This window comes from Gambusia affinis, linkage group LG21 (assembly GCF_019740435.1).
Source record: "Gambusia affinis linkage group LG21, SWU_Gaff_1.0, whole genome shotgun sequence".
In the NCBI taxonomy this organism is placed as follows: Eukaryota; Metazoa; Chordata; class Actinopteri; order Cyprinodontiformes; family Poeciliidae; genus Gambusia; species Gambusia affinis.
The window spans coordinates 7,110,349-7,137,081 of NC_057888.1; the positions used below are offsets into that span (position 1 = coordinate 7,110,349).

At 36.1% G+C, this 26,733-nt stretch overlaps 2 protein-coding genes across 5 annotated transcripts in view; both read right to left on the reverse strand.

Moving 5' to 3' along the window:
• smarcd3b (SWI/SNF related, matrix associated, actin dependent regulator of chromatin, subfamily d, member 3b) overlaps nt 1–7,117 on the reverse strand; it is a 49,844-nt gene extending 42,727 nt beyond the window's left edge. For all 4 annotated transcript variants that reach the window (XM_044103877.1, XM_044103876.1, XM_044103871.1 and 1 more), the window contains exon 1: nt 6,782–7,117. In XM_044103877.1, coding sequence (XP_043959812.1) covers nt 6,782–6,793 — 12 coding nt within the window. In that variant the 5' untranslated portion in view covers nt 6,794–7,117. The remainder of the gene's footprint in view (nt 1–6,781) is intronic.
• A 1,394-nt stretch (nt 7,118–8,511) lies between these two features.
• On the reverse strand, nt 8,512–25,548 carry nfx1 (nuclear transcription factor, X-box binding 1). Its single transcript, XM_044104639.1, has 23 exons — nt 25,292–25,548; nt 22,943–23,773; nt 20,902–21,063; nt 20,631–20,708; nt 19,372–19,477; nt 18,318–18,389; nt 18,090–18,229; nt 17,213–17,312; nt 16,915–17,132; nt 14,728–14,825; nt 14,616–14,646; nt 14,455–14,537; nt 13,581–13,689; nt 13,316–13,435; nt 12,587–12,666; nt 12,278–12,508; nt 11,608–11,681; nt 11,430–11,531; nt 10,853–10,990; nt 10,670–10,736; nt 9,628–9,773; nt 9,447–9,551; nt 8,512–9,213 (listed from the first exon to the last, which is right to left on the reverse strand). Exons 1-23 carry the CDS (start codon nt 25,308–25,310, stop codon nt 9,141–9,143), a joined length of 3,183 nt encoding a protein of 1,060 aa, XP_043960574.1. The 5' UTR covers nt 25,311–25,548; the 3' UTR covers nt 8,512–9,140.
• Nucleotides 25,549–26,733: the final 1,185 nt, after the last annotated feature.

Sequence of the window (26,733 nt, forward strand, 5' to 3'; positions counted from 1 at the left end):
GTTGCTAGGTAACGGAGTGTCTGTTACATTTGGAAGGTTTATAAAGCAGTGGCTCAAATCTGATCCTTGCTAAAAAGAATTTGCATATGGACAACAACAAAAATCCAATTTGGGTCACATTCAAATGCTGTGTGAACCTAACCTTTTATGAATATAAGCAACATTCAAATATTTGAAAATTATTTTACCACAACAACAGCAAGGTTTAATTGTATACTCCACATCTCCTTGGATTCGGGTGGATTGGGTTAGTTAAGAAAACATTTTGGGCCAGTTATTTCCATAAACAGTGCTGATTTGTTTACCTTTTGTCATTCTGGGATACATCTTTTTGGGAAGAACAAAAGCTTAAACATTGAACAGGGACGTTCACAAATTCGTAACCACTGAAAACAAACAAATAATGGCATTCAGGCAATAATTAATTGCTCATACAGTCAGATTGTATGGTAAAGATGCCAAGTTTCAATGTCAATGCAAATGTTTTATACAATAAAATGAATGCAAAATGGTTCCAGTCAAGCAGCAGTTTGAACTTCTTTTAGATGCCTTACTAATTAAATACAATTCAAAAATACCTCATTAATCCGAAATGGAAAATTAAATATTATTTCCGCTTTTCCAATGTTTATAAGCAGCTCCCCTTTGCTATGGTTACACATCATAACAAAATAGCAAAATTATGAATATTGCAAAAAAAAAATATAAAAAATCTGTCCAACTACAGAATATCCAAAAAAGATGGAACAGTTGTCCTTCAAAAAGGCAGTTACCAATTATACGATCTTTTGACATTTCAGATTAACTGCCAACATCGAGTCTTCTTGAAATTTTTTTTTCACATTTCACCATAATTTTTCTTAGCAAAAGCAGACAGACGTATAAGAGCAAGATGTACAATCATCAGAGGCAGTTTAAAGTGTTCAGTATTGAACCGTTTCCCTTTAAAATAGGTCAGCCAGCTGCTCTGTGAACTGTGAGACCATTACAGGCCAGACATTTTGCTTCAGAGTCGAGTGGGTAATCTCATTATCTGGTTTATAAATGGAAGCAAGGTTTAAAAAGATAAAAACGGTTCTATATAAAAGACAGGAAAAAGAACAGAAACGAGACACAGTAAAGCTTCAGGTAAGATAACGGTGATCAAAACACCGAAATTATCTGATCTTGAAACTATAGACTGTGAAATTAGGTCCGGAAATTCTCAATTTAGAACTGTAAAAATACATTTATAAAGGCAATAAAGTGGGTGGTATTAAAAAAATAACTGGTAAATTGTTCAAAAAGTTTACAGGAATCAAAATATTTAAACTTCAAAACAATATTTCCAGATCGCTGGCAGCAGTAGTGAGGATTTAATTTGTTGGAAATTGTTATGTTAATGAATAAAAAAAGTGACTTACCTGGAATGTTTTATTTACATTTTGCCTCGTCTCAAACACAGTTTTTAATTCACTGGACTTTTATGTGACCTCTGGATGTTTGTTTAGAGTAGAAGGAAAATCTCGTCTCCAGTTTTAGCTCTTTTACGTTATGCTACATGGGCCAAAATTATCAACTCAAAAGTACTTTCAGGAAAAACAAAAACAAAAACAAAAACATTTTTAAAAACTAAAACCGCAGAACTTGATCTGACTGTTTTGCACCTGCTCAACAATAAACTAACAATATTGTTTTTGTAGGAACAGGATGATCTAATCCTTATAAATCCTAAAATTTTAAACAGTTTTTCATGTTTTTCTTATTAAATAAAAAACATTCAGTTTGCTAATTATTTTGCGCTCAATTTAATAAAAGGAGCTGAATACAGAAAATGTTTGCTGTATTTAACAACATTTTAATAAATTACGTAAAAGCAGATTATGGTGCACCAAGGACAATCACTTTGTATTGCATCTAACATTTTTGTAAGTTATGAGTTTTTGTTTTGTCCCAATTAAATTTAATTTCTCAATTCATCAAGTCTCCATCTCTATCAATCACCTGTGAACATCCACCATGTTTTCCATGTGGATGTGGGGAGGGCTGATGTGCATTGTTAGCTTTCCGCCACACCTAGCTTTTTGCATGTAGGTCAAAAAGGTCAATCTTGATCTCTTGGCTTCTGGCAAAGCGTAAAAGGAACTTCTTATGGCTTTCTTTGAACAATAGCTTTCTTCCTGTCACTCATTCATAGAGGCAAAATCAGTGGAGTGCCAACAGTTGAGCTTTATTGAAGAATGCACTGGATTTTATTTACAGGTATCAGACTGAAGGAGGTTAGTTAATACTGAAGATTATTTAAATTAATCATCAGTTATTTTATCGATTCATCGTTCACTGGAGGAGAGACTCTAAAAAAGGGTTACTTGCCAAAAGAAAAACATACGTAGACAAAAAAATAAATATATTTTGTATTTAAGATAAAAACAAAAAACCTCAGTCTGTAGTTTAGTTTAATCTGGTTCAAATTCTCATATGAATCACCTTTTGCTATTTGATTATTAATCAATTAATCCCAAAAAATAAACTGATAATTTCCAGACTGTATTAATAAGTCAAGCACAAATATTCTTTTTAGATGCAGATTTATTCTTTGCTACAAATGGTCAAGCACACACTAAATGAATCCCATATTATTGCACTTTAGGTGATGTTTATTTTCTTATTTAAGTTTTTTTTAAATGTATTTTGTTGGGACGCAATTTCAACTATTGACTTTTAAAAATCTGCAGAATGTGACTATTTTTTATTCAACTAAATGATTAATCGTCAGAATAATCGATAAGTTAATCAAGTTGCAGTCCTAGTTAATACAAATGTGCACAAAACTGAGAACTAAATGTTTAACTTTCTAACCCAAATTTTCCAATAAATCAGTGCCAAAATTAGTAAAAAACAAAAACAAAACAAAACAATGAAGGAGACCCTGATGGGCATCCCAAGCTGAATTTCAAACATGGCTGAACAAAGTGACTGGTGTGTGTGTGTGGTTTTCCTTAAAAAGGCAGGTCAGGCGTTCAGCAAACTGTAAAAGGAGCTGATTCTCTGATCCTTTATCAGACCTCGGAAGCTGTGATGGCACATTGCATACTAATGAGAATGGACTGTTCTCCTTTCTTTATACTGAGGGCGATATCTGTGCCAGCAGCTGGGTTAGGGAAGACTGCAGCTTAAAATGAAGCTATTTTAGTCCCGTTTCCCTTTTTTTTTCCACAGAAGCAGCCCGAACAATGACCAGACACTTCTTTTACGCCATAAACCTTAAAACAGGAAAGCATCTTCCAGACTTTGACTCTTCATGAGAGGAATATTCTTCTTAGAAAGAGAAGGTGAAGCAGCAAAGATGGAAATTTTAAATATGTTTCATGGGAAAGTCTGTGATGGAATCGCAACTGAATGGAAAAATCCACATCACCTGGAGTTTTCTGACATTACTATGATTCTAAAATACTATAGATATTCTGTTAGATTTCTCAATAAGACATACAACTACTGTAATGTTAACTTCTTTTGGTGATTTAATTAGTAAGAAATGCAAATATGAAGCTATTTTTCAAGTTAACCATACAAAAACAACCAAGCAACAACAAAATCAAAAAGAAACATATTCTAAAATTCATTCAAGGCTTATTTATGTTGGGATGCACCAACAGATAATAAGCTTAGAAGCATGTCATATATATTTAGCATAGAAATAATGCAGTTTCCACACACTTCTCAGCTCAAAAAACAGACACAAATACCAAAATATGCTAAAAATATACCAATAATTTCTAGATTAACTGTTTTGTAACACCATAGTTGGAGTGCTAATATTAACAAAGACTAACAGCTGAAACATATAAACTATAGATGTTAGCTTTTGCAGCAGTGCTAACATGTTTTCCAATGCTAATATTTAGAATATAGGAAAAACCTTGTTACCACAATTGTGGAAAATATGCTAAACTGCTCTAGAAACATAGGTTAGCTAACAACCATGGCTGCAAGTGCTTGTTAGCCGTTAGCCTCATTTAGCAGCAATATGTTCAGCTAGATTTAGAAGGAGCTGGATGTAGCTTAGCTGAATATTTTGTTGCTTCAGGTCAAAAGGCAGGATAAGAAACACAACTGATAAATAAAGATTGTTTGACAATAATAGTAATACTACTAATATCATTAACAATATCAATAACTTTTGTGACTTAGTAGTATTCCTTGAACTTTATAGGTACAGATTAGCTTAGCCTGTTTTCCTTCATAAAAATCCTTCAAACAGTACTTATGTTTTAAATAAAACTAAAAAAATAATCTATAAATCAATACATTTTTGATGTAAACAGCAAGTACAGATGTTTATCTTTTTCCAAGCCTGCTTTATAAAACTCAGGAGCTCACAAGAAATGGAATAAATTCAATTGGATCTTATGGGAATGAGCTGCTGCTGCTGACTACAGCTTTAACATAAAAATGAAATTTTCCTTTGACTCAGCAGAAGTAGATCTAGTTTCAGCCATACACCCCAAATTCCTCTCTCCTGCTGCTGCGTGCAGCGCAGCCTGCCAGCCCATTAACTGTAAAAATAAAACTTTTTGTACTGCACGTATGCAACTCACTAAAAGTCATGTTTTCATTCTTATTATCAGAGGTGAGTAGTAACTACTTACACTTAGTTACATTTACTAGAGTAACTTTTTTAGGGACATATAGACTTATAGTCATTTTAATCTATTAATAATTTGATTAAGCATCACTACTCTTATTTGAGTAACATTTCTGGATATTTTACCAAAAACATGTCACTTCACTGCAGTTTATTAAAGTGAGAGTCTTATTTTTACACAAACTTTCTTGTTTTGGTGTTTTCTATCTGCTGGGCCTGTTGTGCCATTTGGAGGTCAAGTGAATTAAACACCATACACTGTCCATGGAAGTTTTCTATGCTTTTCCAACAATAACTACTCCAATTAGTTTTATAAGTTTTATTTAAAAATAGTTTTTGGACAACAACTTCTTCTACTTAATATATGTTATTTTGAAATTGTATTATGTAATTTTAGTCTCTAAAATATCAGAATTTGCACATAACTTTATATATTTCTCTGCTGGATGTCCAGGGCTGGATTTACAAGGATGTGGGACTTTGGACTGGAGTTTTGGTTCCCACTACAAAATTAAAATTAAATTACATTAATAAGTAGTTTTATACATAAATTTATGGATGGCAGCAGTAGATCCATATGGTTCCTAAATAAATTACTATAATTTTGAGTATTGTTTATATAGTATAAATGGTGTATTTTGATATTGGATCAGTGCTAAAATATGCCGTCAGGGCTGTCAATCACTCTCATGTGCATGCTGCCTCTTCCTTTCTGCTACGTTACAGCTTCTGGATTGTAAAGCTTGCTCTGAATGCTAAGGCTAGTTAGCACAGCCACCAATGATGGCGGATAAACGATGCTAAATTGTTTCTCCGCTTTAGCACATTGATCAGCGCGTACACAATATTGATTGGCAGCACCAAGATCCTCCCACTGGCTCTATTTGGTTTGTTTTTGGCATTTATTCAGACACTCAGGGAGGAGATAGATTTTTTCCACAGACTGTCTTTCTCAGACCATACTGTTTTTAAAAAAATTTAAATTTAACAAATAATAATAATAAAAAAATGATTTTCTTAAAAATAAAAGTTACACACTTAAAGGTGTAGTTTATAAATTTGATAAAAAATAGATTTTAAAAAATATTTATTGTAACAGTCACTATGTTGTGACAGTATGCTGAGGAAAATAATCTGAAAAAGTAGCTTCTCCCAGTGCCAACTAAAAACAACCACTCAGAGCGAGGAATTTAGTGCTGTCAATCAATTCCAAGCAGCGCTGCTCATACCTTCTTCCCCTTACTCTCTACAATGCTGCAGCTAGCATAGCCCGTCATGAATGCTCAGGCTAGTTAGCATAGCCACAGATAACAACGCCATTAGAACATTTAGGAGTACCTGGGGCTGATGGATGGAGGAGATTGATCTTTTCACATATTATTTGGGTCATATTTGTCAATATATAGTAATAGTTTTAGCAAATATGTAAAAAACCGACTAAAAAAATTAAATAAAAGTTACATACTGTAGTTTTAAGTAGCCAATTTACTTTTTAACTCTACTTTTCACTTTTACTAGAGTCAAAATGTGCTATAGCTACTCTTAAGTGCAATTTCGGGGTACTCTACCCACCTCCGTTTACCATCATTGAAATAAGGTGTCAAATTGGTAAGTATGTGCAGAAAAAGTGAGAAGATGTGATGGTGTGCCCTCCTCAGGGAGGTGCATCCCGTGCATTACTCCTCAAGTGTCTGTTTCCCACACCAGTCAAGGTTAACAAGCCGCGCTGGTGTCTGCGTCGGCTGCAAAACGGTGAGGGGTGGCGGGGTGGGGGAGCAGAGGTGCAGCCTGCAACTATACACTGTACTGTGTGATGATGCAGACAGGCAAACACTGAAGCCTCAAAATATACACATCCCACTCCCTGTTCGGCGTTAACTAAAACACCGCGTACCAAACCTAAAGGCTCGCCTTGAAATAATCCTAAATTCACCAAGCGCAATTTAATCCCGGTACGTTTTCTCCCCTCCACACGCACAATAAATAGCAGCAAGGCGGAAAAAAAAAAAAAAAAAAAAAACTCCAATGCGCACTATAATCCTGAGCCTAACGTCAGGAAAAAATGTAACAAGGAATAGTTTTCATGGTGGATGCGGATTTATGAGCAGGCAGAGACTCAGAGCAAAATGTGCTACAAGGTAGCATAAGCATCCATACCTTTCTCTCCATCACTATGCGCTTTTTGGGGAGCGTTTCAACAGCAACTGTAGGATGTGTCCGTCTGTTGTGTGGAGCGGGTCTTTGGTCCGAAGCTTCCCACCTCAACTTCCTCTTGGCTTTCAGCACAGCGGCGTCTCTCTCCCTCTCTTTCTCTCTCTCTGTCACTCTCTCTACCACTTCCCCATTACTGGGCAGCTAAGCGACTTATTAGCGCTGGCCTGTGGGACGCCGAGCCGGGGATGGAGCCAGAGCCCGGATTGGAGAAGCCTCGGTCGGGAAAGGGGGGTAGAAGGAGCGCAGCGGCGCAGGCGCGGTCTCTGCTGGAGAGGCGATATAATGAAAAATTACCAGAGGAAGGGAGCGTCAACAAATTATCCTCCTCATCATCAGCAGAAGGTTTTATTTGGAGGCGGGTTTGGGGATTTCAACAAAATGGGATACAATTTCTAAAGTTGCACATGAAAAAAAAATAAATAAATAAAACCCGGAATATTTTATGGTTTGTTTAACCATCATCATTAAAAAAAGACAAAAAAATTGAGTCATATTTTCACCATCTCATTTATACATTTATAAATGCCAGAGTTTCAAATATAAATATTTTTATTTTTTGCTAATTAAATGTTTTGTTTGGAAATTAAATATTTAATTTGCACATATGTAGCTTCCTAACTAAATGATTAATTTGCAAAATAAATATTTTTAAATGTTTAAGTCGGAGCTAAATATTTAGCCAATTCAATATGTAGTTAGGAAGCTAAATATTTAGCTTACTAAATAAATACTTAGTAATGAACCTATTAATTTGCAATCTAAATATTTAGTTCTCAAATGCAAACTAAATATAAATTTATAAGTATGTAGCTTGCAAATTAAATATCTAATTAGGAAATTAAATATTGTGTAAATGAAATACTTAGGAAAATATTTAATTTGCTAATTAAATATGGTTAGGAAGCCATATATTTCGTTTGAAAGCTAAGTATTTAATTCCCATCTACAAACTAAATATTCATACATTCATATTTAATGTTTAATATTTAGCTTGAAAATTTAGCATTAAGCTTCCTAACTACATTTTATTGGTAAACTAAATATTTAGTTTGAAGATTAAATGTTTAGCTCGCATCTAAAGATTTAGCATTTTAAAACATTTAAGTATTTATTTCCCAACTAAATGTCTTAGCCTTTATATTTAAAACTGTTTGTTTTAGTATTTCATAACTTTAGCTTGCAAACCAAATGCTTAACTTGCAAATTAAAAATTTAGCTTGAAAGCTAAATATTTAGTTTACACACCAAGTACTTTGCATGCAAATTAAAATATTTAAAAGCTAAATATTCCGTTTGGAAGCTAAATATTTAGCTTCCAAGTTAAATAGCTAACTAATGTTCAGCTCCAAAGTAAATATTTTCCAAACCAAACATTTGATTTCCAAACTCAATATTTAGTTAATGTTTTTGCTAGCTTAATTACACATTACTGTGCAGTGGATCTATGCAAGTTTCATTGAAATAGAGACATTTTACATTAGAATTTATTTTATGCGCTTTCCATTGACTATAATTTTAGTTGAATTTTTTAAAAACATTCCTGCATTAAAATATCATAAACATCTAATAGTTGAATTTAATGATTAAAATGTTTGTAGCATTTACTTGCATTAGAAAAATCTACTTCTGCATTTAAAAAGAGTCAGTTAATTGAACAGTGGAGGCGTTTCTTGGTGGTTTTCTCAGATTTATTGGCATGTTGTGATCGGGTACATTCAGTTTAATAAAAGAGAAATCTTTCCGTTGTTATCTCAGGAACAAAAATATGATTCATCGGCTCCAGCTTCACCCGCATCCGCCGCCGCGCCACGGCGTTCTCAGGTATGCTTCAGTAGGCCGACCTCAAAACGCCTCCAGAACGTTTTCGGGAGGTGCAGCCCTCCATCTAGGTCAAAGTGCTGGTGTTCCCACAACGTTTTCCTTCTGCAGTGCAGCCCACTCCCTCCATGAGGTTTTTACAACAGCAGCCTTGGCTCAACACCGACAAAAAGATCAAAAGACATTTTACTGCTCAGAATAAAGCCTGGCGTTTGGTTTAAGGACCTTAAGAAGGAGAGAACACCTGCTGTTTTAAACAAATCTCTGCATTTGAAGATGATAATGTCACATAAAATGAATTTACTAAATTGCATACAAACTGATTTTCAAAGGGACTCCTGCTGAGCATGGATGAATTTGAGTAGATCATCACATTTGTAAATAATTTGAATATAACTTTAGATGATCACATTTCTCAGATTGTTTTAGTCAGATGAAAAGAGAAGTTAACAAGCAGCTCTTGAAGTTTCCTCTTCATTCCTTCTCAGTCCTGAACATCAAAATAATCTATCACAGGCTCCTCTTTCACCATCTTTGACCAGCTTCCACCCGCAGCCCTACGAGAGGAATCAGAAAGAAAAAAGATCAACCTAATTGAACCTTAATCCAATTATGTTATACTGAGGAGCAACTCAAAAGCAGTTTTCACTGCAAAAACAAAACGATTCCAAGTGTTTTTGTCTAGTTTCCAATAAGATTAACTATGTAGACAGGCCTACATACAACCACAAAGTTCAGTTTCGCCTCAACTAAAATGTCAGAAAGTCTTTAATCATGGCGGATGACTCACTTGCTGCTGTGCTGCTTGATATGAGCGATGGGGGGAGGCGCCCGCGCCGCCGTCTCCCTCTCTATCAGCGCCGTCAGAGTCGAGCTCGGACAGGCCGACTTCCCTCTGCCAACACAGATACACAGGCTCAGAACCACAATCGGCGCCGCCGTCAGGCCGCCATATCTGCTAGCAGACGTACTTGTGGGCGGTGATGACGACGTTCCGCTTGGGCTCGCTGTCGTAGCTCACGCTGTCAACGCCGTACACCTCGGCCAGCTCGTGGATGATCTTCCGGTGCTCCCTGTTCATCGGCGGGTAGCAGTGGCTCCTCTTCGGCTGCTTTCCCTGCATGCATCAGTGATGAGGATGAGCAACAGAGAAGCGATTCAGGCCTGATGAAGATGATTTCGGACAGTTTAATGCTGAATACTTGCAGTGATTTCTGCAGAAACTCATGCAGACGTAGTTGCTAATAAACGCAGCTCAAGATGTTTTTCCCTCATTAAATGTTTGGGATTTTTAGAATCATTTACTGAGAAGAAAAACCTTTATTTATTGATCCAGAATATTTTTAAAGCACAAAGTCCTTTCCATTTAGCTTAAAATATTATGTATATATTTATGGTAAATAGTATGGTAAACAAGAAACTAAGAAGCCAGAACAAAGGAAGTAAGACAAAAAGGAAGGAAGGGAGGAAGTAAATAAGGAAGTAAGGAAAATGTATAGAACACAAGAAGATGACAGAAGGAAGGAAGTAAGGAGGGATGAAGAAATGAAGGGAAGAATGAATACATGAAAGATGGAAAAAGTGAGAGAAGAAGGAAGGAAGGAAAAGAGTAGGGGAGGTGGGGAAGGATGAATGGAAGCAATAAAAGGAAGGGAGAACGGAAAGAAGGAATGAAAGAAGAGAAGGAAAAAGGAACAAGAAAGAGACAAGGAATGATGAGAATGTAAGGAAATGAAAGAGAAATACAAGGAAAAGGAGGAAAAACTGCACAAACAAAGGAAGATTGAATGAACAGGCGTAAGACACAAGGAGGGAAGGGATCAAGGATAAGAGTAAAAGAGTTAGGACACAAGCAAGGAAGGACTCAAAGAAAGGGGAGAAAAAGGTATGACACAAGGACATCTTTTTCTAGATGTAATCCTCTCCATTTGTCTATTATTGTCCCAAAAGGAAAATAAAAAAGCAAACCTTCAAAGCCTCCACAGGTAAACTAGTATCAGATTGTGATGCTACCTTATTGGTGAGCTCAACAAGATTCTTGATCTCTTCCTCTACCTCAGCAAGGAACTTCGGGTCCTTCCTGAAAGCAGAGTCATGCTGCGTTTTACTGCGACGACCCACTTTGTGTTTTTATGCTGCTGGGACATAAAAGAAAAGACAAGGCATCCTCAAAACCCCAGGAGCAAAAGGTCAAACCTGGCGTCTTCCTTGAGGCTGTCGCTGTAAACGGAGGAGGAGCGAACGTTGAAGGGGTCGGAGGAGGAGTCGATCTGCAGCGCCTCAGCCAGGCGCCGGTTTCTCTCCAAAGTGGCGCATTCTTGATCGCACTCGAGTCTGAAATCACAACGCTTTTAAAAACTCTACTCACCTCCAACTAAAACCAAAACCTGTCATAGAAACGACTAAAATCAGTTCTGGTGGTAACTTTTTGGGTATAAACTTCAATGGGATTCTAGGTGACACACAAAAAGTGGAACGAAAATTATGGTTTTCTTTTTTTACAAATAAGAATCTGTGCGGCTAGACAATAAATCAGTTGTATATATATATATATATATATATATATATATATATATATATATATATATATTGCAGTAGACATATGATCAGATGATTCACAAATCTACACTACTTTACATTGGTTTATCACAGTTTATCACTACTTTACATTGGTTTATTCCAATAAAACACATTGAAGTTTTGGTTGCAACATAACTCGGGTGTAAAAAAAAAAAAAAGCCACTGTAAAATAAAGCATTTTGTTTTCCTCCACCTGGTCTGTTTCAGCTCCTTCTTGGTGAGGAGTGGGCCGATGTCCATGGAGTCGCCAAGCTGCATGTCAGAGAGTTTGCTGGCCATCGCGATGGCTGCGTATCTATGGAGGAAATGTTACAGAAGAATATTTTAACTGCAAAACAGAAAGAAAGTGATTAAAAGTGAGGAGAAGTTACCTTTGATAGGAATTAGCAGCTTCTGTGCAGGCAACACTTTCCTTCCTCCGACCACAGTCACACTGGAGCGCTACCTGATGAGAACAGGAGTCCGAAACTTTGTTAAAAGTTATTTAAGCAGTAGTGATGTTTTGATCTAAATCAGGGGTATCCAAAGTTTTTTCAAAACTGTTCAGTCAAAAGTACTTATGTGCTGAAAAAAAAAAGAAAAATAAACTAAGAACAAACAAATAAAATCTTTTATTTTTCAGGTTTTTTTAAGCAAAGGGATGCTATTCAACGTAGAGACAAACACAAATGTGATTTTGATGTATTAAGAAAAAGAAAATTAGTTTTCAAATTGTTTTGAGCTTGATTGAACAAATTTTTTCTCAGTTATAAGAACAGGATTTGGATCCTTCTTTTGGAAAACATTTAATAAATTCAATTAAAGCAAATTTTTTTCAAGAAATCTGTGAATGAACTTCTTATTGTAAAACCTTATAAATTATGTTGGTAACAACTTTACGCAAATTAAAATTATCACTTGTCACTCTTAATTCAGCCACAAAATGGCCCCTGTGCCGCACTTTGGACATCCCTGATCTAAATTGAACATTTGCCACATCGCAGCAGGTTTTTTTTTGTTTTATTTGTCAGAAACGTCACTTTCCTGGAAAGTGGTCTGTACCTTGGCAGTGCAGGTGGTGCGTGGGCAGCTGCTGCCTCTGTGACACGGAGCCGCACATGGGTGGCCGCAGTCCGGCCGGGGCAACATGCACGGTTGCTGGCAGCCGCCCTCTGGCAGGCAGTCTGCGCGGTGGCAGAGGCGTTTGCAGCGGTGCATTTCACAAGGCAGCATCTTATTACACGTCAGACCACAGGAAATGTCTTGCAGGTGACACGGGATGTTGCTGCGTTGCTGTGGAGCCAAGGAATAAGCTTACTGCAATAATAATGAATGAAACTAAAATAACTCGGTGACCTTCGTGGGGTTTACCTCATGCTTTCCCATGCACCATTTCTGAGTGAGGTATGTGCAAGGCGGGCATTTGTCTTCACTGTGGCAGTTGTGAAACACTAAATCAGAGGAAGAAAAATGTTACAATCTCTTGTGTAAAGCTGCAACTAACAATTATTCTGATGATCAATCGATTATATGAGAAAATAACTGGCACATTCTGCAGATTTTCCATTTGACCACTTTAGCCTTTTTTGAATATATGAATTAATAGATGCAAATACATTATTAATTCATCACATTTATTGCCTAAAATGTAATAATATTGCATTTCTTTAACGTACGCATGATCATTTGCGGCTGAAAAATACTTCTCCCATCATTGTATGAAGAACTTATAATTTAGTAAATTTTTTGGATTAATTAAATATTAGTTGAATAACAAAAGGTGCTGAATAGGAGATTTTGTTTCTTACAGAAGCAAAATCCTTGCATGTAAAGCTAAAACTATTCTACTTCAGGAGTTCTGAGAATAACATTTACAGAAAAAGATGTTTTTTATCTTAACTGAAAAATATATATATATATTTTTTTGTAGTTTTAGCTTATTTATTACTATGAGAAAGTAGTTCTTCCAATAAATGCCTTTTTTTAAAGTCTTTATGCTCCAGTTAATGAATCAATTAATAATTATTTTAATAATCGATTATTTGTGATTAGTCTGATGAATTGTTTCAGTCCTAATCCTGTTTAAAGCTCAGTCGTTACCTGGATGGTCACATTCGTGTCTTCTCATGCACAGGTTTTTGCACTCCGGCGGTTTTGTGCCACAGGAAATTGGAGGGTACAACACAGCAGCACCACAGTGACACGTCAGCTCATCAAAACCTGCCAACAGGGGGAGTCGCAACAAACTCAGAGTCAAACATAACACCACAAAGAAACAGAGAAATGAAGTGAGAACTTTAAACTGGGTCTTGGTGTTTATCTACGTGTTGTTGTAGAGGTTTGGCTCCAGAATAAAATGACTCACTTGACTGCCAGCAGGGCTCGCAGTTCCCTTTGTGGCACGGCTCCTGGCAGCGGTGGAGGCCGCAGTTCAGCTTGTAGCTGCAGATCATGGGGCATCTGTGATCTGCGTTCTGGATGGAGACAAAATACCAAACTCATTTTGCAGTTCAGACAAACTTTAAACTCGTTTTTACAAAAGTTTTCATTCCTCTTAACCTTTTTTCACATTTTGTAACAACCACAAGCTTCCATGGGTGTTTGGATTTTATGTGCCAGAACAACAAAGTGGCAGAAAAATCTGGATAACAAAATAAAAGACTGAACAGAGCTGCAAGACATTTCTACATTTTCTCAAAGAAATATACAGAGATTGGTTTTTTTAGAGATTGCTGAGTCAAAAGACAAAGATGGACGATTGGCCTGATGGATAAAAAAAAAAAGAATGGATTGACTTGTGGACAGATGGATTAATAAAAAGATGAATGAATGGACAGATGGACAAATAAAGAGATAGATTAATGGACAGATGGGCGAATAAAGAAGAATGAATTGACAGATGAACGAATAAAAAGATGAACAAATGGACAGGTGGATAAAGAGATGAAATGATGAATAAACGTACAGAAGGATGAATAAAGAGATGTATTAATGGACAGATGGATGGAAGGATGAATGAACAGACAGGGAGACAAATAAAAAGATGGATGAATAAAGAGATAGATTGATGGACAGCCTGTCCATCTTTGAACTAACTCTCATAGTCATCTTGGTTCAGCTAAAGGACATCATATGTCCAGCGATCCAAACGGGTTTCAGAACCAGCATGACTGCGGCTGGTTCTGAAGCCGGGCTTCAACCGGGCCGAACCGGAGTCCAGATTACTGAGGATTACTCACCACACAGCAAAGCTCGCCACACTTGTGTCGACCACAGGAGCGCTTCTTGTTGCATCGTCTCTCACACGTGAAGACGAGCTCGTCTGGATGGAGTCAGCAGACATTTACAACAGGAAGTGACATACGCAGTGATGTCATATTTCACTCTGCTAAAATATTACCTTCTTTTTGAATATTTTCACATGGAACCTCCTGAAATAAAAGTAGAATGTTTACAGATTCTGAGCTTTAAATACTTGAAAACGTATCAGCTGTGATGACGTTGTGGCCCACCTTGGTCTTGGCGCCACAGCGGCACCTGATGGTGGAGGTCAAAGTGCACGGCCCACAGGTCCCCTCATGACACAGATTTTGACACAAATGGATGGTGTCTGAAAAAACAAGATAACAATCTGCAGACATGCTTCAAAAACAATGCCACCGGACTTCTGATAATGCACTTCCTGTTTGTAGTGAAAAGCCAACACAATGGACCAGCAGGAAGACAGAGATCAGATTTTAAAAATAAACCTTAAAGATAAAAGTTAAAGTCTGCAGGATGATGAAGAGGTAAATTAAAGGAGTTCTTGATTATTTTGTGTCAACATTTGATCAAACGTTTTACAAAAAGTTTCGGTTGCATAAATTTCCACAGTTTCTTTTGGGAAGTCAACAATAATAAATAATTTATGCTTCTCATCTGCAGTGGACTCTCAGCAGCAGCTTGTAAAACTCCTGAGGATGTTCATCCCATTTATTTATTGCAAAAGCTTTGTAAGCGAAAACACACACTTATTTTTCCAGCCATTTATCATGTAGTATCAGTACATACAGTGCAAAAACACAATCTTCCTAAGTACTTTTGTCTAGTTTCTAGTGCGAATGTCTTGAAATAATAGCAAACCAACTTAAAAGTAACTTTTTCAGCAAGATCTAGGAGCTTGTTTGGAGTCAATGTTCCCTTAATATGAATTTTAAAAAGTGCTAGTTCCACTGGCAGATTGGAAAATTTTTTGTAATACATTTTTACAAGTGAAATAATTTGCCAGGAGATTTTGTACTTTTTTAAATCAATATTGATGAATTATTGATTCAAAGCAAACTCCTATATCTGGCAGAAAAGTTGTATGTAAGTTAGTTTTATATTATTTCAATGAATTAAGATATTTGCTCTAGAAAATAGACAGAAAATACTTGGTAAGATTTTGTGTTTTTAAAATTATATCAGGGTTTCCCCCAGTGTATTATAAGCCTGGCGAGCCAGGCTTACTTGTGCCCCCTCCAAGCTAAGCATTGGTTATTTATTTAAATCTTTTTTTTTAAATGTTTGGAATTTCCGACTTTATAGATGGTGTTCAGATATTAATCGTCCTATAACATATAATTATCAAGTGATATTTTCACGTTTCCTGTCAAGTTTAAACATTTAAAAAAAAAAAAAAAAAAAAAAAAAAAAAAAAAAACCTGGATCGTTGGATGAATGACTGCCTGAGCGCCCAACCACCGGCTTTAGCAGGTTTTCTGGGGAAAACCCTGCATATGATTCACTTCCAAAACATTAATAGATATATTCGGTGCTCTCACAACACAATATCCCAAGACAGTCTTTTTGTTCAGATATTTGGAAAAGAGCTTCAAAACATTTGTGTTAAGGCATTTCCTTTCATTATATTTCATAGGAAATCACTCTAAAAATCTGCTTTATTTAGTCATTTATTGGTAGTAGTTTGTATTTATATTTGTTGTGATAGTGGTATTTGTTGATCGTTCCCTATGATATTTTATGTTGCAACAACATATAGAATAGTTTTAATTCTGTTTATTAATTTAACAGTTTCATTTGAACATGATATTAGTTTATATTGAGGCTGCCATCTTGACCAGGACTCTTAGTAGAGCAACATTTATGTCTCAAACGGGAACAAATAAATTATTATTTATTATATAATAATTATAATTGTCATTTATTATTATTTATGTCTCTGAAGTTGTTCTTGTTCCACTTTGGGATGCAGAAAAACCATCCAGTGATCAGATTTCCAGGAGAAAAGCACATTTCTGTTTTGTCTTTACTTCAAATTAGAAATGAAAATCCCTAACTGCTTTGATATTAACCCCAAACATCAAGAGATGTTTGGGGTATTTTGGAATTAATGTCGTCAACTTGTTTTTGCAGATTGGTAATTCTGCGCATAAAAGAAAGAGCAAGCGTCCCTGCTTGATGTAAAAAATCAGCTTGCAGAGAAAACCAACATGTGGAAATTAGACATATGTGCTTTAATTTTTATTATTTTATCCTTGTTTTGTGGTTTTTAAAATGCTCTGTGAACAAAAAAAAGCTCCCCAAAACCCATAATGATCCCTAAACTGTTGAAACAAATAACACCCAACATCACAAACGTCTTTGAGTCTAAAATCCTGGATTCAAAATGAAACAATTGTAAGATTTAAAGCTTCAAATGTTTGAAAAACATTCCTTACCATTGGAGCCACAAGGCAGAGGTTTGTTGCATGTCTTTCCGCAGGACGGGATGGGATCGGAGCAGCTGCGCCGCTCAGAGTAGCCCAGCTCCAGGAGTTTGGAGAGCGGCGTTTGACCACAGGGGCACGTCTTCACCAGGGTGGGGGAGCGCGGGCACGGGTGACACGGCCCCCGGTGGCACACCAGCTGGCACCGGTGAGCTTCACAATTCAACATCCTGAGCAGAAAACGGGCTCCTGTCACCGAGGAAGAACTCTGTGGACGACTCCATGTTATTTCCACAGCACAGACACTTACTTAGAGCAAACTTTTTGACAGGAGAAATGTCCCGAGCCGTCAAATCCGTCTTTATCTGTGCCACACAGGACGGTACGATGCGTCACGCCACAGTAACAAACTACAGGAAATAAACACGAGATTAGATTAGACCAGTTAGTTGTTTTAGGGCTGCAACTAATAATTATTTCAGTAATCAATTTTTCTATCAATTATTCTGGCAATTAATAATGTAAACGTTAGCACAGGTTGTGTTTAGTGATTTGTTGATGTGATTTGCACTTCTAGGACACCGTAGCTTAGTGAAGTAAAATGAGATTAGTTATTATAATTAAGCCTTTTTATTGATTTCTCTCATTTAGTTTCTATTCTATTGATCATTTAGAATTTTTATAATATATTTTTTTATTTTCTTGATGTTCTTGTACAAATTATTTTAAATTTTGTATTTCAAGTTCCTGAGATTGTTAATATATACTCTCTTACTAATTTTATTAATTTTTTTTAATACAATAGTCAACATTTCAATAAATACTTTGGCAATTATTTTAAGTTAAGATTTAAAAAGAAATTTATTTCCTTTCAAGCCCAACTTCAAGGGAAATAAAATAAACCTTTTCATAATCCAGCCGCTCTAACATCAAGCCATTCTCCTTGTTAAGTCATATGAATTTGTGTTTTTATCTTTCTTAAAGTAAGGAGAGCAACAAGTATGGAGATTTTTTCTCAAACAGTTTTGTGTCCATAATTGCCAAAATAGTTTCTATTGTTATCACTTTTTAATATAATGTGCTACATTATCTTAAAGAAACACCATCTTGTATCATTATAAACCATTTACGACCATTTATGAAAATAAATAAAAATAAACCGTGTTTTGTGCTTGAGATAGACCCACCCTGCTGAACCTGCTGCTGGCAGGGCTGACACGCCCCGCCGTGGCACACCTGAGCGCAAGAGTGTTCACCACAGTTGAGTAAAGCCCCACAGACAGAGTCACACTGCAGGACTGAGGCCTGGCCGCAGCGCATTGGCTGACTAAAACAAAATAAACATCAAAAATATCAATAGTAAGGAAGTATTAATAATAAAAAAAGCCAACATGGACAAGTTTTTATGCTTTTACCTCATCTTCCCACAGATGCAGGACTTTGTGACAAAGGCAGGACATGAAGGACAAGGTCCAGGGTGACACAAGCTGAGAGGAAACGCCAAAAAGTCACCAAAAAAAATCGATATATTTTACTGGAATTTTATGTGACAAACCAGTATAAAGCTGTGAACTATGGCCCTTTTCCACTACTGTAAGTAACAAATCAATTAATTGTATGATAAATTACAACAAGCGCTATAATTTCCATTTGGACAACAATCGTTTGATATTATCAAAAAGTTGGGATTTTGAAGAATGAAGTAATTAGTTTGCACTACCTGCCACATTTGCCTGTTTTTCTTTCTTCCAATGCAACTTTGTTACATTTTGTTCATAATCCATTTATTTGTTATTGTTTTGTTTGTGTATTTAGGATATTTAAAATGTTTTCCAGTTCCAGTGTTAAATATTCTTCAGAAATTAAAGGTTATTTTTTTTAATCATTGAGAGGATCCACTCACATTAATGAGATTATTATTATCATCTTATCTGAAAATGGTCTTAAAATGACAATATTATAATTTGTGACAATATGTTGTCATGACAGTTACAGCTCCAGAAATCTAGCGTTAATTTTTACTCTGCCATTTTTATGTCAATACTCTAATCATCAGCATTGTATCTTTCTTTATTTAAGACACATAAGAAGGTTCACAGTAAACAGAACAAACTAAAATCCAGTACAACAATTGTCTGCACAGGAATGTCTAATCATACCACTCATGAATCCCTTAGCATATCCTGTTTTGCTCAAGTTTAAACAGCTAAATATTTATCCTCAGAATCTGCAGATTTCACTTTATCTTTCAAGACTGACACTTATTTTCCTTGTATAGCCCTCAGAGACAAGAGATGGAACACGTCCTGGACATCATTCCAGCACAAAGGATCTAATTTCTAACCTCTAGTTACTTCCCAGCTGCAGAAATGCAGCGCTGTGTTCATCCTGTCATCTGATCACCTAAATATTACTCAACATTCAGTCCTGTCCTGCAGCTCAGAGTGTTGTTGCGGTTTCACAGCTCACATGTTACAGGGGTGGTTGCAGTCCACTCCACTCCGCTTCTTCCCACACATGTCACCGCAGCTGTGGGGAATCTCGCTGCGCTGCCACTCGGGGTTCGTCACTTTGCCTGCCGATCGACAGAAAGGAAATCTCAGCTCCAGCAGATGAGAGGAAACCGACGTTTAAAGAAATTATCAGATTTCTATTAGTCAGTTTGAATGCATAATAAAAACATTTAGTAAAAAAAAACAACAACACATTGCTGTGTTTAAGATGAGTAGGGTGTCTTGCTAAACACTTATGTTTAAAAATAGGGGAAAAAATCCTCCAAAATTTTACTTTAAAAACACTTAATTTATTGCTGAAATTCCCACAGTGACCAAACAGGAGAAAGCAGGGAAGAAGGGATGAGGATGGACAGACAGAAAAATGAAAGAAGGGTAGATAGATGGAAGAAAAAAAGAAATATGGATGAAAGAAGAAGTCGGGAACAAAAAGACAGACAGAAGGCTAATAGGAAGAACGAAACAATAAATAAAATTGATGTATGGATTGATAAAAGGCAAGACGAGCAGATGGATGATAGATGAAAAGAAAGAGGAAAGAAAGATGGATAGATGTGTAAGAGGTCAGAAAAGAAAAGATGGACAGAAGAATGGATGGATGCTGAGTATGAACAAAGACAAATTAAAAAAGGATAGATAGATGGATGGATGGGTGAATGGATATACATTCACCCATCCAAAGACGGATGTAAGAACAAAGGAAAGATAAGTAAGGGTAATGAATGATAAATGGATGAAAAGGTAGATGATGGACAGAAAGATGGATAAACATGTAAAGAAATGGACAAAAGAAAATAGAGAAGGATGGATGAATGAGGATAGACAGACAAACAAATGAAAGGATTTATATATGGACAGATAGAAGGAGGAAAGAAAGAAAAGAAGGACATGGGGATGGACAGAGAACAAAAACATGGACAAAAAAGAAAGTACAGATAAAAGAGATGGATGAATGCATAGAAGAAAAGATGAGCAAATAGATGACAGATGAAAAGGTAGATGATGGACAGAAAGACAAAAGAAAGATGAAAAGAAATGTCAGAATGGACAAAAGAAAAGAGGAACAGAGGGATGAATGATGCACAAATTGATGATAATGGACAATAAAAAAAGGATGGATGGAACAAAAAGAAAATATGGATGGAAGGATAGATAAAAGAGATGGACGGATGAAAGTTGTTCTCCCAGGAGAAGGAACGACTCGTCGTTTCTCACCACAGAAGCAGACGTAGGCGGTCGGGTGTTTCAGTGCCACGTTCTGGCAGGCGGGGCAGCGCCAACCTTCAGCAGAATCTGACCAAAACAGAACCAGCAGCTCAACATGAGCTCACGTCAGAGTTACAAAAAGAACAAAACAAAACAAAAAAAACACCTGCTCCTTCTTTTCAAATTGCTACAAAGCACAGCGTGCTGCCGAATCAGCAGGAATCTCTTATTCTGAACCAGGGTCGGGTTCTGTGTGTGTGAGTGTGTGTGAGGGCCGTACCGTCCGCCTGCGAGGCCGGGGACCGGGCCCACTTCTTAATGCAGTTCAGATGGAAGACGTGGAAGCAGCTGTGGCAGCTCCACACCGGGGCCATGACCCGGATCACGTCGCAGCACACCATGCACTCGTACTTCTCCTCGGACAGCTGCTCGATCAGGCACCCTGCGGAGATCAGAGCACACAAGAAACCGGACCTCAATACCCAGACACGGAGCAGGAAACTGGTGGAAGAGTGCAGAGGTCAACTTAACCCAGGTGGTCAAACTCATTACCATTTTGGGCCAAATCAACATCATTAAGGCTCTTAAAGGGCCAGTTGTGCCAGAATGTATTGATAAAACCAGTTCAACTGTTAAAATATCAACAAATTATTAAAATTAAATAATATTGAAAATTTTTTCAGTTCCTCCAGGATTTTGTGATTCTTTTTGTGATTTTTTTGCAATAAAAAAATCAAAGTGTTTTTGGTACTAGTTTGGAAATATTTGCAATATTTGCGCTTATTTGTATAATTCATGGATTATAATCTGACATCCATTAAATTTGAGGCAGCTGTTTACTACAAGTAAAAAAGTTTTTAATTTTTGAGGAAAAACTCCCAATTATGTATTAGCGCAAAAAAGCGCGTGTAATTCTCAAGAAACTGGAGGAACTGATTGATATAATTTGGCAGTAAGAATAGAAAACGTGCATTGATTTGATTCATAACATTTAAACACATTTAGTCTTTAGTCTAGAATCTAGAGGGCCACATAAAAAGCTATGGCAGGCTGGATTTGGCCCACGGGCCTCGAGTTTGACACTTGTGACGCAACCCTTAAATGGGTTTAAATGGGTTTACAGAAACCCATTTAATGCAACGTTCACACTGCAGCCTGAATTGATCCAGATTTTTTACAGTTAAATACTTAAAGACTTTCTGCCAATAATATAAATGGACTTTGAAGGCTTTTTCATGTATGTTAATATGTCGTTTGTGAGATATCTGAAGTTTTATTTTTTTTTTCTTTAGGACACAAATGCACCATAAACCTGAGTGTGAAATAGAAAAGCAAAACACGTCAAACATGAGCTTTCCATCTAAACAGAAACCGTAAGAAGGAAAGAAAAAGAAAACCCATCCAAACTATTCTATTATTTTCACGAGGTGATAATGTCAACTGACGGTTTGATTGTGTGATGCATGCAAACTCGTTTGAGTGTGTTGTTTTGATTAATTCAGTGCTTAATCAAATTAAAACAGCAAACGTTAAACAAACATTGAACATGTCAGGACAAAATGTGGTGCAAATTACTTGGAGGAAGTGGTAGTTTAAATCCAGCACGATTATCCACATTTATGTATCAGAGCTGAACTTTTAATCTAAACTCAAAACAAAGTGCGTCAAAAATCATATTGCTGGTGCTAGGACTAGATAATATAGCTAAAAAAAAACACAAACAAACAGTATGATACAAGGGTCTCATACATCGATAGATAATTGTTGATTAGTTTTTTGTCTTAAATACTATACTTTAAATGCTACCAAACTGGTGGCATAATTTTCCCGTTCATCCACTTTTCAATCAATGCTATGTTTTATTTTTCAGCAGTAATAAGGCACAGTGGCAAAACCTGAAACTGCTGCAGTTACTCAACAGGCTGTCACTAGGCAACCAAAGACTGAGTGAGTTGCTACGTAACCAAAGAGTGAGTGAGTTAGTTGATTTCACCAACTTTTCCTAGCTAGCTGTGAGAGGTTGAGCGGCTAAAATACATCTCCCAGAATGCTGTGCGATTATTAAGAAATCAGATGTATTATCTATTGATATTGATTGCATGTATATCGTGATATATTTTGTTATTGCGATTATATATAGGCATTTGCTACATTTAATGCAGCTGTAAATGTAGCAAATAAATTAGGGAAGCAAATGTTTATATTTTTTAAAATAATTTTCCATATTGTGCTCATTTATGGACTACTTTCTATGAAAATATGCAACGTGAAAAGTTGTTGAATTTGATTCCCATAATGACAGACAAAAACTGTTATCCAACCTGTTTGTGTCTCTTTGCTTTTTGGCATTTTGTCCGAGCTCCTCTGACCCAAATTGACGCTCTGATGGTTCATCCTTCTCCCGCCTCTTCCCTGAAAAGGTTTCTGTGGCCCTGAGACTTTTCCAGATTTACAGGCGGGATCTCTGAGATGTTCGGCTCCTTCCTGTTCTCCCCTTTTCGACCCCGAAACCTCATGAGACGGAGATTTTGGTGGCTTAATTGGTCCTTGGCGTCGCTTTACGTCATTACTTTTCCTCTGTTGATCGTACTTTTGAGGTCTGCTCTTGGCGGTCTCCTCTCTGGAACCATGAGATTTTTGATCTGGTATGGAAGTATGATCACCTTTCTCATTTTCTTCTCCTGTCCTCTGCTCCTTGTTGGTGCTTCTTGGTTTTTTAACTTGAGTTTCCAGAAAATCTTTGTTCCCGTTTTCTCTTCTCCAGCTCGGTGCATCAGGTCCGTCCATGGAACCAGCGTATTTGTTGCCGGCACCAAAAAGATCTGGATTCCTACCAGGTTTTTGCTGCCGGTAATCAGAACCTCCGACATTTTCATTTAAACATCTGCTTTCTTCTCTCCGTCCTCTTCCTCTGCCTCTTCTCCTGGCTACATCCTCTTCTGGATAGGGAGCAGTGGCATACTGAGCGTAATGTGAATTATTTTGTCCAAATGCTTGTTTGAAACCTTGATGAAAGTTTCCATATTGCTGAGTTGGATCATAGCTGTAACCGCTGAGGTTTCTGTCATTGTTGTGTCTGGGTCGGGTTCTTCTGGAGCTGTGGTGGTGCTGCTTGTGATGTGGTGTCCCATCTGGATTGAGGTCAGGCGGGTCTGCAGACAGAAAACGTAGCAGAGTAACTGAAGATCAGTAACTCAATCAGATGATTGAGAGGACAAAATCAGGGGTTATGAATAAACTGAGAAGGAACTGTCACTTCACAGTGCTTCATTTTAGAAAAAAATATTTTTTTTCCACTTCAAATTTATTAAGAAGTCATATAAAATATAACAGAATACCAAAAAAGGTCAAAATAGTTGCCATTAAAGTTAACATCCTCAAGTTGAAAGCACTTTTTTTCAATATTCCTCTACTATACTTATCTTCTATATGTCTTTATTATAAAATTACACTGAATCAAGAGGCCTGTTTAAATTAATTTAAAAAAAATGTATTTTGTACTTACAACTCTTTTATTTGCCTTTGAAAGGAATAAAAAATATCCAAACGCATCAACTTCCTGTGCTAGTAGGCCAGATGTGCTCCAAAGTTTTAACCTACCAGACATTGACTCTTATGTAAAATTATTTTAAAAAGTAGATCATTTCTAACCCAATAAGAAAAATAGGTCTGAAAAATAATATCGCTACTTTTCAGGTCATCCTATTAAGGAAATTCAAACATATGATTCTACAGAAAAACTGCTAAAATCTGCTTTTGTAAAAACATTAGTTAGCATTTCTAGCTAAAGATAGCAAACTCAGACCAATGAGTTAAAAAAGGATTCAGTACAAATACATAATTATTCAGGCAGTGAACGAATAAAAGAGAATTTAATCAAGAACATATTTTAACTTGGATCTTTTGGCACTAAAACGAGCAATGTTTTTCAACAATCTTTGGCCTCTTTTGGTAAAATTTACTAGCTATTCCTGTATAATCATAGTATTTTGTAAAACAATTGTGTAATTTAGCTGTTAATGGAAGATATTAATTACAGTTAAGAATTTTTTTACAATTTTGTATGACAAAATATTCCAGGTTCCAATGTATTTTTTTAACCTAACCGGGTCTGTTAACATTTGAAGCGTCCTGTCAAAATTCGGCTAACTACTTAAAAATAGTTTTTTTAACAGTGAAATTTCAGTAAACCGTATAAACATAAAATACATAAAAGTAAACATATCCCATTCTTAAATCACAAAACAGTTTATTTTAACCATCCAGATCCACTTCTGATATTCTCAGAGGTTTGTAAAACTTGACCTGTAAACCATAATGCAGCTTTCTGGTTAAAGCAGAAACCCCACTAGCTACTGGAGCTAGAACCAGTCACATGTTCCCAGCTCCTGTTACAGTATCCAGCTCAGGTGGAAAGTCGGTTTCAAAGTTCCCAGACACATGTTTTTATGTCAGGTAAAGTGAGGAAAGTGTCAAAGTTAGGCTGAAACAACAATCACAACATTATCCTTAATTGAAAAGTTACTGCTAACAGCTGGCTAACACAGCTAGCATAGCATTGAACTGTTAGTAAATTCGCTAACGTGGCTAATCGAGTGTTTTATGTCTGATCATTAAAATGTAACTTCAAACACTTTCACTCGCTGGTATTTATAAAGTAAAGGGGTTACCCGAGGAGCCTTCAGCCATTCACTTTGAACTCTGCTTCTTCTAAACAGGTTTAATAGCAGCAGGCTGGATCAGAGGAGCTGACAGGTCCGACCAGGCCGCCGGTGGGAGAGTCCACCTTAACACCTGCCCTCTGCTGTTACCACTGACCGGAAATCACGATGAACTTGTCTGTTATTTTCCTGTACTTAAACCCACCTAACGACACCTGCTAGCTGAAGGCTAGCGAATAGAATGCCGTAAAGCTAACCCAAGCTAACCGGAACTTCCAAACTAGATTTTCAAAATAAAAATAATTTCATAAATGGACTAATAGAGAGTGAGTTTGAGAGGCAAACTAGCAGAGTAAACACCCAAATATTTAATTACCCCAGCATATTTTTACTCAAATAAAAGTAAAAAGTAAACTTCCAAGAAAAAATCAAGTACTAATTAATCAAAACAAGCTTAATATTTATTTATTTTTAATTCAGTTTCTATATAGTTATTATACACATAATTTCTGGGCACTTTATGAGTGTCATAGACCCAAATTCATTTAAATAAATTGAATATATGTTTAAATATTTATTTGAGCCTTCATACACACGTAACTTTAGGTTTGAAAGATTCAGATAGTGTGGTTAAGTCGAATTTTGTTGATGCTTTTGGTTCTTTTAAATTTCTTTGTACATCTGTGAAAAAAGGCAAACTAATTCCTACAAGAATCTGGCTAATTTTCATTTAAATTAAAGTAATTAGACATACCTATTTTACCTCTGACTTATGAACCGCTCAGTTGATAAATCAATGCTGTTCCTATATTTCACTAGCAGCAACAATAAAACTTAGAAGAAAAAGAGAATATACCCAAGGATGCCCACTAGGTGGCGTCTTATGTTTGTGCTTGTGTAACAGAAAGAAGAGGTTTGCCCTGAAGGTAAAGGAAAACTAATAACATTGCAAGGCTCCGTCGCTGCATATTTATCACATTTCCTTAGCGGTGTCTGACTCTCTTCATGCAGTTCTGTGAGGGGAAGTGAAAGTGTGTGATAGCGAATAAATATATATATATATATATATATATATATATATATATATATATATATATATATATATATATATATATATATATATATATATATATATATATATATATATATATATATATATATATATATATATATATATATATATATATATATTTAGCACGTGTTAAGTTTCATAATGATGTACAAGGAAAATTACGCCTTTGTTTCTACATTGTCAGATTTATTGCTCAATGTTTGGAAAATCTTTTGCTACGTTAATACAAAACATTCAGTAGATTTACTTACAGATATAGAAATAAATATCACTACTTCATCTTAGTAATTTTGTCTTATCTCTGACAATTTACTTGTTTGTAATAAAGATTTCAACTCATTTTAATTTACTGAATATGGCTGTAATATTTTCTACTTTA